Raw genomic sequence first — 14708 nt, 5'->3', positions numbered from 1 at the left:
CAGGAGACAGAAACGGAATAGGCAGACAGTGCAGGCAGCCCCCAGGGGCCGTTCCCCTCAATAATAATGATATTGTTTTGGATACTGTTTCCTTGGGGGTGAGGGTGAGGGGGTGAATGCCTATGTCTCTCATCATAGAACATACATAGAACATAGAAGAATACAGCGCAGTACAGGCCCTTTGGCCCTTGATGTTGCGCCGATCCAAGCCCACCTAACCTATACTAACCCACTATCCTCCATATACCTATCCAATGCCCGCTTAAATGCCCATAAAGAGGGAGTTGTACACATCTTACACATCTCTATCAGGTCTGCTCTCATCCTCCTTTGCCCCAATAAGAAAATCCCTAGCTGCCTTAACCTTTCTTCATTAGACAGGCCCTCCAGTCCAGGCAACATCCTGGTAAATCTCCTCTACGTCCTCTCTAAAGCTTCCACATCCTTCATAAAATGAGGCGATGAGGACTGAACACAATATTCCAAAAGTGGTCTAACCAGGGCTCCACAGAGCTGCAACAAACCTCACAGCTCTTAAACAATCCCCGTGCTAATGAAAGCCAACACACCATACACCTTCTTAACAACCCTATTGGTCTTGCTGACTAGCACCTTTGGTTGTAACTTCTACTGGGAGCCAATTGGTCCTGATGTATTTACAGCTCAGCTGAAATTCTGCTGCCTAATCCAGACCCAGGATAAAATACAGCATTATCTTTCCTTTGCATTATTATGAAGATGTGACCAATCAAAAGTATAATTAGAAAATGATATGCAATGCTACAAACACCTCTCCTGTCATGAGACCTTAAAAATATTCAAGCAGGGAATCCAAGACTCCAACCCTTTCTTCAATGACCTTTATGCTAGGGCAATGGTGTATTCCTGGTGAGAGGAGCAGGAAAGCCATGGAGGTTAGACTTTCCCTTTTTTATAATCCCTTTTATTGATGACCATTGACCAAATTTAATGAAAGGTGACTGAAGCAGTTGGTTGCAGGATCTAACAAACCTTGATGAGCCAGAGACAGAAACAGAGGACCCAGACGTTCTTCGTCGCTTGCGCCCACGGCCTGGTGATGCTGTCGAAACTGGTCTCTTTTTGGGAGATTTGGATCGGCGCCAGGGGTCTTTCCATTCATCTGCTCGTTTTACAGTAGTTGTTGGAGCAGCTTCTTTCTTGGGTGGCTCTACTTGCCGGCTAGAAATTACAACAAAGTTAGTTATGTTTTACATTCTAGACTTCACACAACTGCTTAGTGCTGAAAGTCTGTCAATTAGTGCAATATTGTGCAGGTCTCACGAACAAATTTCTCCTCTCCTGAGCTGAAGTAATGGTGTGGGAGGAAGAACATTGGGGCTAGGCCTGGGACAAGAGGAATCTGTTAAAAACCGGTCGAGTGGAGCTCAACAATGCATTGGACGATATCCAGGCTTAGACTATCAAGTGGCAATTAACATTTGTGCCACACACATACCAGACAATGGCCATCTCCAGTAACAGAGAACCTAACCAACATCCCTTGATGTTGAGTGCTGCTATCATCACTGAATCCCCCAATATCAACATCCTTGCAGTTACCATTGACCAGAAACTCAACTGCTTTCACCATAGAAACTCAAACGCTACAAGATCAGCTCAGAGTTTACAAATAACGTGGCGAGTACCTCACCTCCTGACTCCCCAAAGCCTGTCCACCATCTATAAGACCCAAGTCAGGAATGTGAAGGAATACTCCCCAATTGCCTGGATGGGTGCAGCTCCAACACCACTCAAAATGCTTGACACCATGTCCAGGACAAAGCAGCCCCTTGACTGGCCACATCCAACAACATCCACTCCCTCCACTGTCAATATTCAGTTGCAATATTGTGTAACATCTACAAGACGCACCGCAGAAATTCACCAAACATCCTTAGCCAGCACCTTCCAAATCCACAACTGCTTCCATCCAGAAGGACAAGGGCAGCAGATACACAGATAGACCACTACCTGCAAGTTCCCCTCCAAGCCATTCACCATCCTGACTTGGGAATGTATTGCTGTTCCTTCACTGTCCCTGGGCCAAAATCCTGGAATGTTCTTCCTAATGTCAATCTACAGCACATGGACTGCAGGAGTTCAAGAAGGTAGCTCACTGCCATCTTCTCAAGGGCAACTAAGGACAGGTAATAAGTGCTAGCCAGCCAGTGACACCACAAATGAATAAACACAAAAACTAATTAGAGTCAATCTACCAGGTTTAAGTGGTACATTCTCCACGAAACATGAGTACCAAGCTACGTCTGCCAACCAATCAGCATTCTCCTCTGTATATACATTAGGAACATGGGTGATGAACTTCATTCAGAGTTCTGATCTATGCTCTATGATTTGTGGCCATTATGGAGACTTGTATATCACAAGAGGAGGAATGGTTATTGGATGTTCCAGGGTTTAAATGTTTAAAAGAGAATGGCAGGGAGAAGGAAATGAGATGGAGGAATGGCATTGCTAATCAGGGATAGTATCACAGCTGCAGAAAGGGAGGTCATATATAAAGGTTTGTCAGCAGAGTTAGTATGAGTGGACATCAGAAACAGGAAAGAAGCAGTCACTTTTTTGGCGTAATATATAAAGTTTTCCCTTTAAATTGGCATTTTTGCAAATTATCCTGATGAGTTCAAGATGAAAAGCTTTAACAATGTGAACATTTTTCAGCAACTCTCAAATTCTATACCACTAAATTACTATGATGAAATAGCATTAGCTAACTTTGTTAGCACTTCAGCATCTGAAATGAAATCACAGAAGTTGCTTCAGTACAGGGAGTACTGAACCTGTACAGCTGTAAAACACATGCAATACAAAAAAACACACAAAGTTGCTCTATAGACAGCTTCTTTTCTCAGGGCAATCTAAGTGATGGAGCTCATAGGATTGCCATTGAATTGAATTTTGACAGAGCTATTCAATTCATTCTACACCCTTGCTCTAGAAAATATCTATTTTCATATAGTTATTCAATTGTCTTTTTGAAATTGCTATTGATCCTGCTTTGCCTCCTCCCAAACTACATTAACACAGTACAAAGCTTTTCTTTTTCTATGTTTGCTTTGCATTTTTTTTTTGCCAATTCCCCGAAATGTTTCTTCCTGTTATTGACCCTTTGCCACTGGAAACAGTTTCTCCTTATTCGCCATCAAAATCCTTCATTATTTTGAACGTGCCTATTAAATCATGCCAGAAGTTTCTCCAGTCAGTCAGTCCATGTTAAAATGCCCTATTCCTGGTATTATTTTACTAAATCTTCGCTACTCAGACATTTTTCTATTTTTCAACGATTTTTCTTTTTTTTTTCTCTCTGTTTTTCAGCAGCAGCAGCACGAAGGGCGGGAGCTTGGACCAATGGCCTGTCAGGAGTGGTGAGTCACTGATTTGAGTTTTTACATCGGACATCGGAGAGCAGAGGTTTCTGGGAAAGGAGGGACTTTTTTTTTTTATTTCCCTCAGCTAGAAAGTGAATGTTTTCTAAACCTGAGCCACATCAGGTAAGCTTCTCTTATTTTTTACTTTATGATAAGGGGACCAGCAGTGCAGGAAGAGGAATGTTTCTCCTGCATGATGTTTGAGGTGAGGAACGTCATTAGTGTCCCATCCAAGTACATCTGCAGAAAGTGCAAGCTCTCGTTCCTCGAAGATCACATTAGGGAACTGGAGCGGGAGCTGGATGAACTTTGGATAATTTGGGAGGCAGAGTCTGTGATAGATAAAAATTACAGGGAAGCAGTTACTCCGAGGCATGAAGAAAGCTGGGTAACTGTTCGAAGGGGGGGAAAAAAACAGCCAGTGCAGGGATCCCCTGTGGTCGTTCCCCTAAAAAACAAATATACTGTTTTGGATACTGTTGGGGAGGAACGATTTACCAGGGGCATGCAGTGGGGTGCAGTTCCCTGGCACAGAGTCTGTCCCTGTTGCACAGAAGGGAAGGAGGGAAAGGAGGGGAGTGTTAGTCATTGGGGATTCAATTGTTAGAGGCTCAGATAGAAGGATTGTTGGGAATGAACAAGACTCACAGTTGGTGTGTTGCCTCACAGGTACCAGGGTCTGTGATGTCTCGGATCGTATCTTTGGGGACCTGAAGGGAGAGGGTGACCAGCCCGAGTAGTGGTCCGCGTAGGTACCAACGATATCGGTAGAAAGAGGGATAGGGATGTAAGGCAGGATTTCAGGGAGCTATGGTGGAAGCTCAGAACTAGAACAAACAGAATTGTTATCTCTGGTTTGTTACCTGTACCACGTAATGGCAAGGAATAGGGAGAGATATCAGCTGAACACTTGGCTGCAGGGATGGTGCAGGAGGGAGGGTTTCAGGTTTATGGATAATTGGGGCTCGTTCTGGGGAAGGTGAGACCTGTACAAACAGGACGGTCTTCACATGAACCGGAGGGGTACTAATATCCTTGGTGGGAAATTTGCTGGTGCTATTTGGATGGGTTTAAACTAGCTCAGCAAGGGGATGGGAACCTGAGGTGTAGAGAGGAAGAGAGTCGGGAGGACAGGGACAGGATTTCACAGTCACAGGAACGTGCTGGCAGACAGCAAACTGGTTTGAAGTGTGTCTACTTCAACGCCAGAAGTATCCCAAATAAGGTAGGTGAGCTTGCTGCATGGATAGGTACCTGGGACTTCGATGTTGTGGCCATTTCTGAGACATGGATAGAGCAAGGTCAGGAATGGATGTTGCAGGTTCCAGCATCTAGATCTTTCATTAAGAACAGGCAAGATGGTAAAAGAGGGGGAGGTATGGCCTTGTTAGTCAAGGACAGTATAACGGTGGCTGAAATAATTTTTCACGAGAACTTGTCTACTGAGGTTGTATGGGCTGAGGTTAGAAACAGGAGAGGAGAGGTCACACTGTTGGGAGTTTTTTTTAATAGGCCTCTGCAGAGTTCCAGAGATGTGGAGAAGAGGATTGACAAAACGATTCTGGGCAAGAGTGAAAGGAACAGGGTAGTCAGTATGGGGTCTTTAACTTCCCCAATATTGACTGGAAATGCTATAACTCCAGTACGTCAGATGGATCAGCTTTTATCCAATGTGTGCATAGTATGTCGAAGAACCATCAAGATGAGAGGCCACACTGGATCTGGTGCTTGGTAATGAACCAGGCCAGGTGTTTGATTTAGTGGTAGGTGAGCACCTTGAAGAGAGTAACCATAATTCAGTTACATTTAGTTTAGTGACGGAAAGGTACATGCCACAGGGCAAGAGTTATAGAAGGGCAATTATAATGCAATTAGGCAAGACTTAGGATGCATAGAATGGGGTAGCAAAATGCTGGGGATGGGGACAATCGAAATGTGGAGCTGGTTGAAGGAACAGATGTTGCATGTCCGTGATAGGTATGACCCTGTCAGGCAGAGAGGAAGTGATAAGGTAAGAGAACCTTGGTTTACTAAAGAAATTGCATCTCTTGTTAAGCGGATGAAGGAGGCTTATGTGACGGTGAGACGAGATGGTTCAGATGAGGCAATGGAGAGTTATAGATCAGCTAGGAAGGATTTAAAGAGAGTTAAGAAGAGCAAAGAGAGGACCATGAGCAGTCTTTAGCAAATAGAATAAAAGAGAACCCTAAAGCTTTCTATAGGTATGTAAACAACAAAAGGACGACTAAGGTGGGACTATGGCCAGTCAAAGACAGAAATGGGAAGTTGTGTGTGGACTCCATAGAGATCGGAGAGGTGCTAAAAGAAATATTTCTCATCTGTTTTCACTCAGGAAAGGAAGAATATTGTAGAGGAGAAGAATGAGATACGGGATATTAGACGAGAAAGGATTGAGATTAGTAAGGAAGAGGTGTTATCAATCCCCTCGGCCGGATGGGATTTATCTGAGGATTCTCTGGGAAGCTAGAGAGATGTTGGAGTCTTTGGCTTTGATATTTGAGTCATCATTGTCTACAGGTTTAGTGCCAGAGGACTGGAGGATTGCAAATGTCGTGCCCTTGTTCAAGAAGGGCAGTAGAGATGACCCAGGTAATTATAGACCAGTGAGCCTTACTTCTGTTGTAGGAAATGTTTTGGAAAGGATTATAAGAGATAAGATGTATAATCATCTCACAAGCAACAATTTGATTGCAGATAGTCAATATGGTTTCGTCAAGGGCAGGTCATGTGTCACAAATCTCACTGAGTTTTTTGAGAAGGTGACCAAGCATGTGGATGAGGGTAGGGCAGTTGATGTGGTATACATGGACTTCTGCAAAGCCTTTGATAAGGCTACACATGGTGGGCTTTGGAGAAAATGCAGAGGCATGGAATTGAGGCTGATTCAGCTGGCTTTCTGAAAGAAGGCAGTGAGTGGAGGTTGATGGAAAATATTCAGCCTGGAGTCTGGTTACTAGTGACGTGCCACAAGGATCTGTTCCGGGACCCACGGCTGTTTGTCTTTTTTTATAAATGACTTAGACGCATGCATAGGTGAATGGATTAGTAAGTTTGCAGATGACAATAAAGTCAGTGGAGTACTGGATGGAAGAATGTTACATGTTGCAGGGGGACTTGGACAAACTGCACAATTGGGCTGAGGGGTGGCAAATGGAGTTCAATGTAGATAAATGTGAGGTAATTCACTTGGGATGAATAACAGGAAGGCAGAATACTGGTCAATGGAAAGATTCTTGGTAGTGTGGATGTGCAGAGGGATCTTGGAGTCCATGTACATAGATCCCTGAAAGTTGCCATCCAGGTTGATAATGCTGTTAAGAAGGCATACGGTGTGTTAGATTTTATTTGTAGAGGGATTGAGTTCCGGAGCTGTAATGTCATGCTGCAACTATAAGCGGGCGCACTTGGAATATTGCGTACAGTTCTGGTTGCCCCATTACAGGAACGATGTGGAAGCTTTGGAAAAGGTGCAGAGGAGATTTACCAGGATGATGCCTGGTCTGGAGGAAAGCTTGAGAGACTTGGATCTGTTCTCATTGGAGAGAAGGTGGCGAAGAAAGGATTTGATAAAGCTATACAAGATGATCAGAGGATTATATAGGGTATACAGTGAAAGTCTTTTTCCTCAGATGATGATGTCAGCTTGTACGAGGGGACATAGCTACAAATTGAGGGGTGTTAGATTTAAGACAGATGTCAGAGAAGGTTCTTTACTCAGTGTGTAAGGGCACAGAATGCCCTGCCTGCCAATCTAGTTAACTCATCCAAATTCGGGATATGTAAACAGTCCTTGGATAAGAACATGGATGATGATGGGATAGCGTAGGGGGATGGGCTTAGATTAGTTCACAAGTCGGTGCAAAATCGAGGGCCCAAGAGCCTGTTCTGCGCTGTATTGTTCTATGTTTAGGTCTTCACCCTCTGAAAGCACGACAATCAGAACTGATAGATCAGACCCATACTACAGCTGAAGTTCAGCCAGTGTTTTGGAAAGTTTTGTTTTTGGCAGTACAGATTTGATGGCTCAGTACTATATGATTCTACATAAGTAACTGAAATCCAGCTCTGGATCGTGTTTGTCCTCCAATTAGCATTCTGAATGACTTATGCAGAAAAATTATCAACATATTAACTTGCACTGAAATCAAAGAATGACGTCTCATTTCAATGCTTCGGTTACATCTATTACTGACAATATCGATCCTCATTTGACCCAGAATGTTCTAACCTCTGGTGCTAGACCTGTGTGAATTCAGCAAACTTTGTTTTAACCGTTACCTTATGAACTGGCACGCTCGATAAACTGGAAGAATATTACATTATTGTGATCTCCATGATGTCCAAGTTGTCAGTTGAGGGTGCAAGTGAGAAGGCTCTCAACCAGTAAGTCTTATTTAATGCAAATTTGCATTATTAAGTGATATATGCTGTAAATAAAATATAACAATCTTGTGTATAGCCCTGTATTACGCTTCTATTACTTAGTGTGTGCTTTAACATCGAGTATGTGGACTTCTGGATCAATTGGAATATTTGATTAATCAGCACATTGTAGATCCCATGGGTGCCAGTTAATGAAAAGTTTGTTGTTGTAGCTCAGTTGCCAGCATCTCGGTTATCTCGGTCGTTGTAATATAACAGTGACATACTATTCCCTTCAAGGCCAACTCCTCAAATGTGCATTTATCTTTATCTTCACATTATATTATACATTAAGGTATACATTATATCTTATCACTTGCACACTTAAAATAAAGTGGGATTGAAATATGATCAGAGTGGTTGAATAAGTTAAACAAGAGATTGCACTAAACATGTTATAATGTAACATAGCACTTCAAATACTCTAATGGACATTTCATGCAAAGTCTCCATAGAAAGGCTAAAGTAAAATATGGCAGCTCCAGGGACTATAAAGATAATAGACAATTATGGCATAGACCTACGCCATTTAGCAAACCAGAAAAAAATGCCTAGGGGAATTTTTAACTATGTTACACCAGATGACAGAGATTCAAAGTCTCTCACCTCATCAAAAACTATAATCTTGCAAAATTCCCTAAATACCTGATTACACAATAAGAGAACAAGGAATAAATTACAGCTCATTAAATCATGGTCATCATAAGCGATTAGTTATTTCTTGCCTCTGCAGTGCAGGAGTCCACAATAATGCCAACCCTATACCTGTCATGATGTCACCACGATCAAGTCAGCAAAACAAACAATTTGCTGGGCATGAGACTAAACAGTAAATGATGCAACACATTCCTGAGGAGTTCACATACACTGATTAAAATAACTGAATTTACACCCTCTCTCAATTACTGAGCTCTCTCGTCTTGTATTATTCTTCCACATCTCCACACTAAAACTTCATATCTCAGTGCAGTGGTTTCATTTAATAAGTTATAGTGACTCCTTGCTGTCGGAAATATCTTATGCCCTATTCTCTGCAAATCACACTATCTTTAATGTATTTAAAACTGGCTCATAAAATGACATTGGAAACAAACTACTCAAAACACATTCAAACGAACAATAGGGCCAAGTTCAAAGCAGCACAATATATCTTGGTATCAAGGTATCCAGACCTTAAACTTAACAGCAGTGGTAGGTATGTAAAATCCTGGCAGATGGAATAGAATATGGGAAAATGAGAGGTCATTTATTTTGGTAGGAAGAATTCAGGAGTGAATACCATTTAAAATAAGAAGGACTACAGAAATCTGCAGCATAGAATGATTTGGGAATCCTCATAATCCATACAAAGGTAGCTTTCAGGTTCAGCAGGTGATAGGGAGGACAAATGGAATGTTGATCCTCATTTCAAAAATGAATAGAGATTATAAAAATAAGATGATTTTACTAAAACGAACAAATCACAAATTAGACCATACCTTGAATACTGTGAACAGTTTTGTCACCTTATCTAAGGAAGGATACTGGACACATGCCAGAGACGATTCAGTCGTTTGGTTCTGGGTATGAGAGACTCTCTTATGGGGAGGGCTTGAATAGGTTAGGTCTGTACTCAATGAAACTTACAAAAATAAATTTACCTCTTTGCAACATAAAAAATGCTTGATAGGATAGATGTGAAAAGGTTATTTTCCCTTATGGGAGAAGCTCGGACCCAAGGGCAATGCTTCAGTGTAAGGGATTGCCCATTTAAAAGGGAGACAAAGAGTTTTTTGAAGAAGTAACAAAGGGGATTGATGAGGGCAGAGCAATAAATGTGATCTTTTTAGACTTCAGTAAGGCATTGGATCAGGTTCCCCACAGGAGACTGGTTAAGAGAAAGTGAGGACTGCAGATGCTGGAGACCAGAGTTGAAAAATGTGGTGCTGGAAAAACACAGCAGGCCAGGCAGCATCTGAGGAAGGGCTTATGCCCGAAGCGTCGACTCTCCTGCTCCTTGGATGCTGTCTGGCCTGCTGTCTCTTTCCAGGAAACTGGTTAGCAAGGTGGGATCTCATGGAACACGGAGACCTAACCATTTGGATACTGAATTGGCTCAAAGGTAGAAGACAGAGGGTGGTGGTGGAAGGTTGTTTTTCAGACTGGAGGCCTGTTACCAGTGGAGTGCCACAAGGATTAGTGCTGGTTCCACTACTTTTTGTTATTTATAAAAATAATTTGGATGTGAGCATAACAAGTAGAGTTAGTAAGTTTGCAGATGACACCAAAATTGGAGGTATAGTGGACAATAAAGAGGGTTACCTCAGATTACAACAGGATCTGGACCAGATGGGCCAATGGACTGAGGAGTGGCAGATGGAGTTTAATTTAGATAAATGCGAAGTACTGCATTTTGGGATAGCAAATCTTAGCAGGACTAATACACTTAATGGTAAGGTCCTAGGGAGTGTTGCTGAACAAAGAGACCTTGGAGTGTAGGTTCATAGCTCCTTGAAAGTGGAGTCGCTGGTAGATAGGATAGTGAAGGCGGCGTTTAGTGTGCTTTCCCTTATTAGTAGAGCACTGAGTACAGGAGTTGGGAGGTCATGTTGTGGCTGTACAGGACATTGGTTAGGCCACTGTTGGAATATTGTGTGCAATTCTTGTCTCCTTCCTATCGGAAAGATGTTGTGAAATGTGAAATGGTCAGAAAAAAATTACAAGGATGTTGCCAGGGTTGGAAGATTTGAGCTATAGGGAGAGGTTGAATAGGCTCAGGCTGTTTTCCCTGGAGCACCGGAGACTGAGGAGTGACTTTGTAGAGGTTTATAAAATCATGAGGGGCATGGATAGACAAAAGTCTTTTCCCTGGGGTTGGGGAGTCCAGAACTGGAGGGCACAGGTTTAGGGTGAGAGGGGAAAGCTATAAAAGAGACCTTGGGGGAACCTTTTCACGCAGAGGGTGATACGTGTATGGAATGAGCTGCCAGTGGTGGAGGCTGGTACAATTGCAACATTTAAGAGGCATTTGGATGTGTATATGAATAGGAAGGGTTTGGAGGGATATGGGCCAGGTGCTGGCAGGTGTGACTAGATTGGGTTGGGATATCTGGTCAGCATGGACATGTTGAACCGAAGGGTCTGTTTCCGTGCTGTACATCTCTATGACACTGTATCATTGTGAATCATATCTGTAACATTTTCTAGTTACAAGTATTAAATTCCCATGCATCCTTTGAGATGCCTCATTTTGTTAAATTGGTCTTCAGACAATGTTTAAAAGTTGATTTGTAAGGAATTTTCAGCTCACTTCAGATGGTCTAGTATTAGGCACATAGGTTCACATGAAAAATATCATTCCTTTTGCAAGGAGATGAAGAGTAGCTAGTACATGTGGCACCTCGATTAGATTAGATTAGATTAGATTACTTACAGTGTGGAAACAGGCCCTTCGGCCCAACAAGTCCACACCGCCCCGCCGAAGCGCAACCCACCCATACCCCTACATTTACCCCTTACCTAACACTACGGGCAATTTTTAGCATGGCCAATTCACCTGACCTGCACATCTTTGGACTGTGGGAGGAAACCGGAGCACCCGGAGGAAACCCACGCAGACACGGGGAGAATGTGCAAACTCCACACAGTCAGTCGCCTGAGGCGGGAATTGAACCCGGGTGTCAGGCGCTGTGAGGCAGCAGTGCTAACCACTGTGCCACCGTGCCGCCCGCTTTTTTCAATTAGGTCTTCTGATCACTCAACACCAACACCTCAGGGAAGCAGCACCTTCAGGAATGGAGGAGAAACTGAGCAAGGAAAAGTGGTTAGTCAAACAGAAAATACTGGAAGCACTCAGCTCGTCAAGCAACATCTGCAGAGAGAAACAGGTTAATGAAAGATCATCGAACCAAAACAATAACTGCTCTTTTCATAGATGCTGGCTGACCTTACAAACACTTCCAGCATCTACAGTATTTTGCTTCTGTAAAAAGGAAAAAAAACATTTTTTAAATATAGTCTAGACTGGGGTTGATTGCCACATTATTGAATTAACTCTTATGATGTAAGAGTGCCCTGCACTGATGAATCAATGGGATGTCTGTTCACATTTCATTGACAAAAACATGAAGGAAGGCTGAAATGTGGGCAGATGTAATCCTTGCTGACTTCAGAAAAATGTGGAAATAGGTGATCATATTCGGACCAAGACCAAAATACCTGAAACACTAACACTGAAATAGAAAGAAAGGAATCTGGAACTCTTAAAAACAGCTATGGAAATAATAAAGACAAATTTCACTGATAGGGAAATTGTGGAAACAAGTAACCGGCAGGCGCCAATACTCAACTCTGTCTAGAAAATAAAAAATAATCCATGGAATGATTGTGATTTTCCCCATCTGGCTCCTAATTCATGTTTTCAGTAAAATGTCAGAATTCTGGTCAAAGTTTAGCGGTTTAAATATATATTTCAATGATTTCACACCGGTCAGAAACACATTTTGCCCCAATAAGAACACAAGAAATAACAGGTGTACACCACACAGCCTGTCAAGCCTTCTCTGCCATTGGTATTCAACTCGACTTTCGTGCCTCCAGCCAATATCCTTTGATTTCTGAGACATCAAGTATCCGTCTATCCCAGCCTCAAGTATAGTTCAAGATCGTTCATTCACAGCTCTCTTAGGTAGAGAATTGCAAAACATGAGTGAAGAAATGTTTCCTCATCCCAGCTCTAAATGATCAACTCTTTATCTTGAAACCGTGCTCCTCTTGTTCTCGACTACCCACTCAGAGGAAGCAATGTCTCAGCATCAATCCTGTCAAGCCCCTTTACTTGTGAATGTTTCAATTCGATCATCTCATTCTTCTCAACTCCTAGAAATATAGGTCCAATTTTCTCAGCTTTTGTCAGCATGCAATCCTTTCATGACAGGGACCAATTGAGTTAACTTTTACTGTACTGCCTCCAATGTGAGCATGCCCTTCCTTAAATAGAGTGACAAAAACTGCACAAAGTATTTCAGGTGACATCTCTCCAAGATGCAAACAAGATGGCAGTGGCCAAGTAGCAGCACTGTATTTGAGCTCCTATTCTGGGACTCATCTGCTTTCTTCGTTTTTTTTCCTCCTCTTTTCTTTTGAAAGCAGGAGAGCGTGGGGCCAGCATGCAGAGGTGAGATAGAGGGTCTACCTGCAGCAGGCCCCAACAGTGCAAAGGGGAGAGCGAGCCAGCTATTCAAGATGGGACACTGGCACGGTAGGCCTGTCCGCTCCAAGTCAGTTGCATTCTTTTTCTCTTCTCCTCCTCTCTCCCTCTCCCTTACCTTCTGGAGTTAGAGGTTTAATCAAGGAGTCAGAGACATACTGCACAGAAATAGACTCTTTGGTCCACCAGTCCATGCCGACTACAATCCCAAACTAAAGTAGTCCTACCTGCCTGTGCTTGGAACGTATCCCCCCAAACATGTCTTTTTCATGTACTTAAGTACTGTAACTGTACCTGCATCCACCACTTTCTCAAAGTGGACCTGGAACAGTATTGGCTGGAGGTCCGGTGTGTGGAAGTGGCTGCAGGCCTGAGCCAACCCCGGCATCTGTTGACATCAGAAGCAAGAAGTCTGGAGCTTCCCAGAGAGTGGGCCAAAACAGAGGAGACCAAGCCCTTGTAGGAAATGCACTTCAGAAAGACTGCTGAACTTTTACTGTTAAACCTTTATTCCTTTTTTTTTCCCCCACTTAGAACTAGGAAGGACTTTAATTTTAATTTTTAATTTTATCTCATTTTATTTAAACTTCAGCTAAAAACAATGTTAATAGTTCAATATTAACTTTGTTTCTCTGTTATTACTTATACCTAAGATATATCTTCATACCTAGGACGGTGCCACGTGGGGCACCAATACACATTTTTGACCATAATCCTGTACTTGAGTACACATGACAATAAAGCTTAAATCAAAACCGAGGATAACTGTGACAAGGATTTTTTCATTCATGCACTCCAATCCCTTTGAAATGAAGGCCATGTCATTTGCTTTCCATCATTGTAGAGTTCCTAATCTTAATTATGGTTTGGGGAATTGAAGGCAAAGGCTTTCACAACACCAATATACAGTATTCCAAAAAGCAACCTAAATCTCCGCTGCTTCACTTCAAGAGTCATGTTGCTCATCTGAACTTCGAAAGGAGTACAGGTAAGGAGGAGGAGTTTGCATTAGACTAATAAAGAAGGAAGAATTTGAGAAACAAGACCTGAGTGAGTTTAATAAAAACAAACAAGGAGTGGAAAAAGGCCATTTGGTACTTTAAGTCTCTTTGCCATTCATTCTGATCATGGTTAATCATCCAAGCCTGCTCCTGCTTTGACCCATACCCTTTGATCCCTTTTTTTGCTAAGTGTTATATCCAAATCCTTCTTGAAATCATACAATGATATATAACAATCATATATTCAATCACATTGAGAAAAAAGGCAAACAGCAAGGGGATGAATTCCAAAGGAAGTTTTGGAAGTAATGATGACTTCCAGTGTTGCCTTGGGTGCAGCTTGATATGTGCAAACAGAACCTAAAAATAATTAAGAAAGCTAATAAGTGATGATTCGGACCGTAATGACCTCCTCAGGAGACAGACACGGGCTGCAATTGACAGGGTACCCTTCGTTGTTCAGTACTTCCTAGGGGCTGAAAGATTACGCCATGTTCTTCGTGACCTGCAACACATTATCAATGGAGATGAGCACCTCACCAAGACCTTCCCCACACCTCCACTACTTGCCTTTAAACAACTGCCAAACCTCAAACAAATCATTGTTCGTAGCAAACTGCCCGGCTCTCAGCACAACTCCATACAACCCTGTCACGGTGGACACTGCAA

At 42.5% G+C, this 14708-nt stretch overlaps 1 protein-coding gene across 1 annotated transcript in view; it reads right to left on the bottom strand.

The window, feature by feature from the left end:
• zc3h18 (zinc finger CCCH-type containing 18) overlaps positions 1-14708 on the bottom strand; it is a 222396-nt gene that overhangs the window by 72895 nt on the left and 134793 nt on the right. Inside the window, exon 11 of the mRNA XM_043707500.1 lies at positions 1012-1200. Within this exon, the coding sequence (XP_043563435.1) occupies positions 1012-1200 (189 nt within the window). The remainder of the gene's footprint in view (positions 1-1011; positions 1201-14708) is intronic.

The sequence above is a fragment of the Chiloscyllium plagiosum genome, chromosome 17 (genome assembly GCF_004010195.1).
Source record: "Chiloscyllium plagiosum isolate BGI_BamShark_2017 chromosome 17, ASM401019v2, whole genome shotgun sequence".
NCBI classification, from domain to species: domain Eukaryota; kingdom Metazoa; phylum Chordata; class Chondrichthyes; order Orectolobiformes; family Hemiscylliidae; genus Chiloscyllium; species Chiloscyllium plagiosum.
The sequence above is the reverse complement of the archived record's forward strand: the minus strand, read 5'-3'. Positions and strand labels throughout refer to the sequence as shown.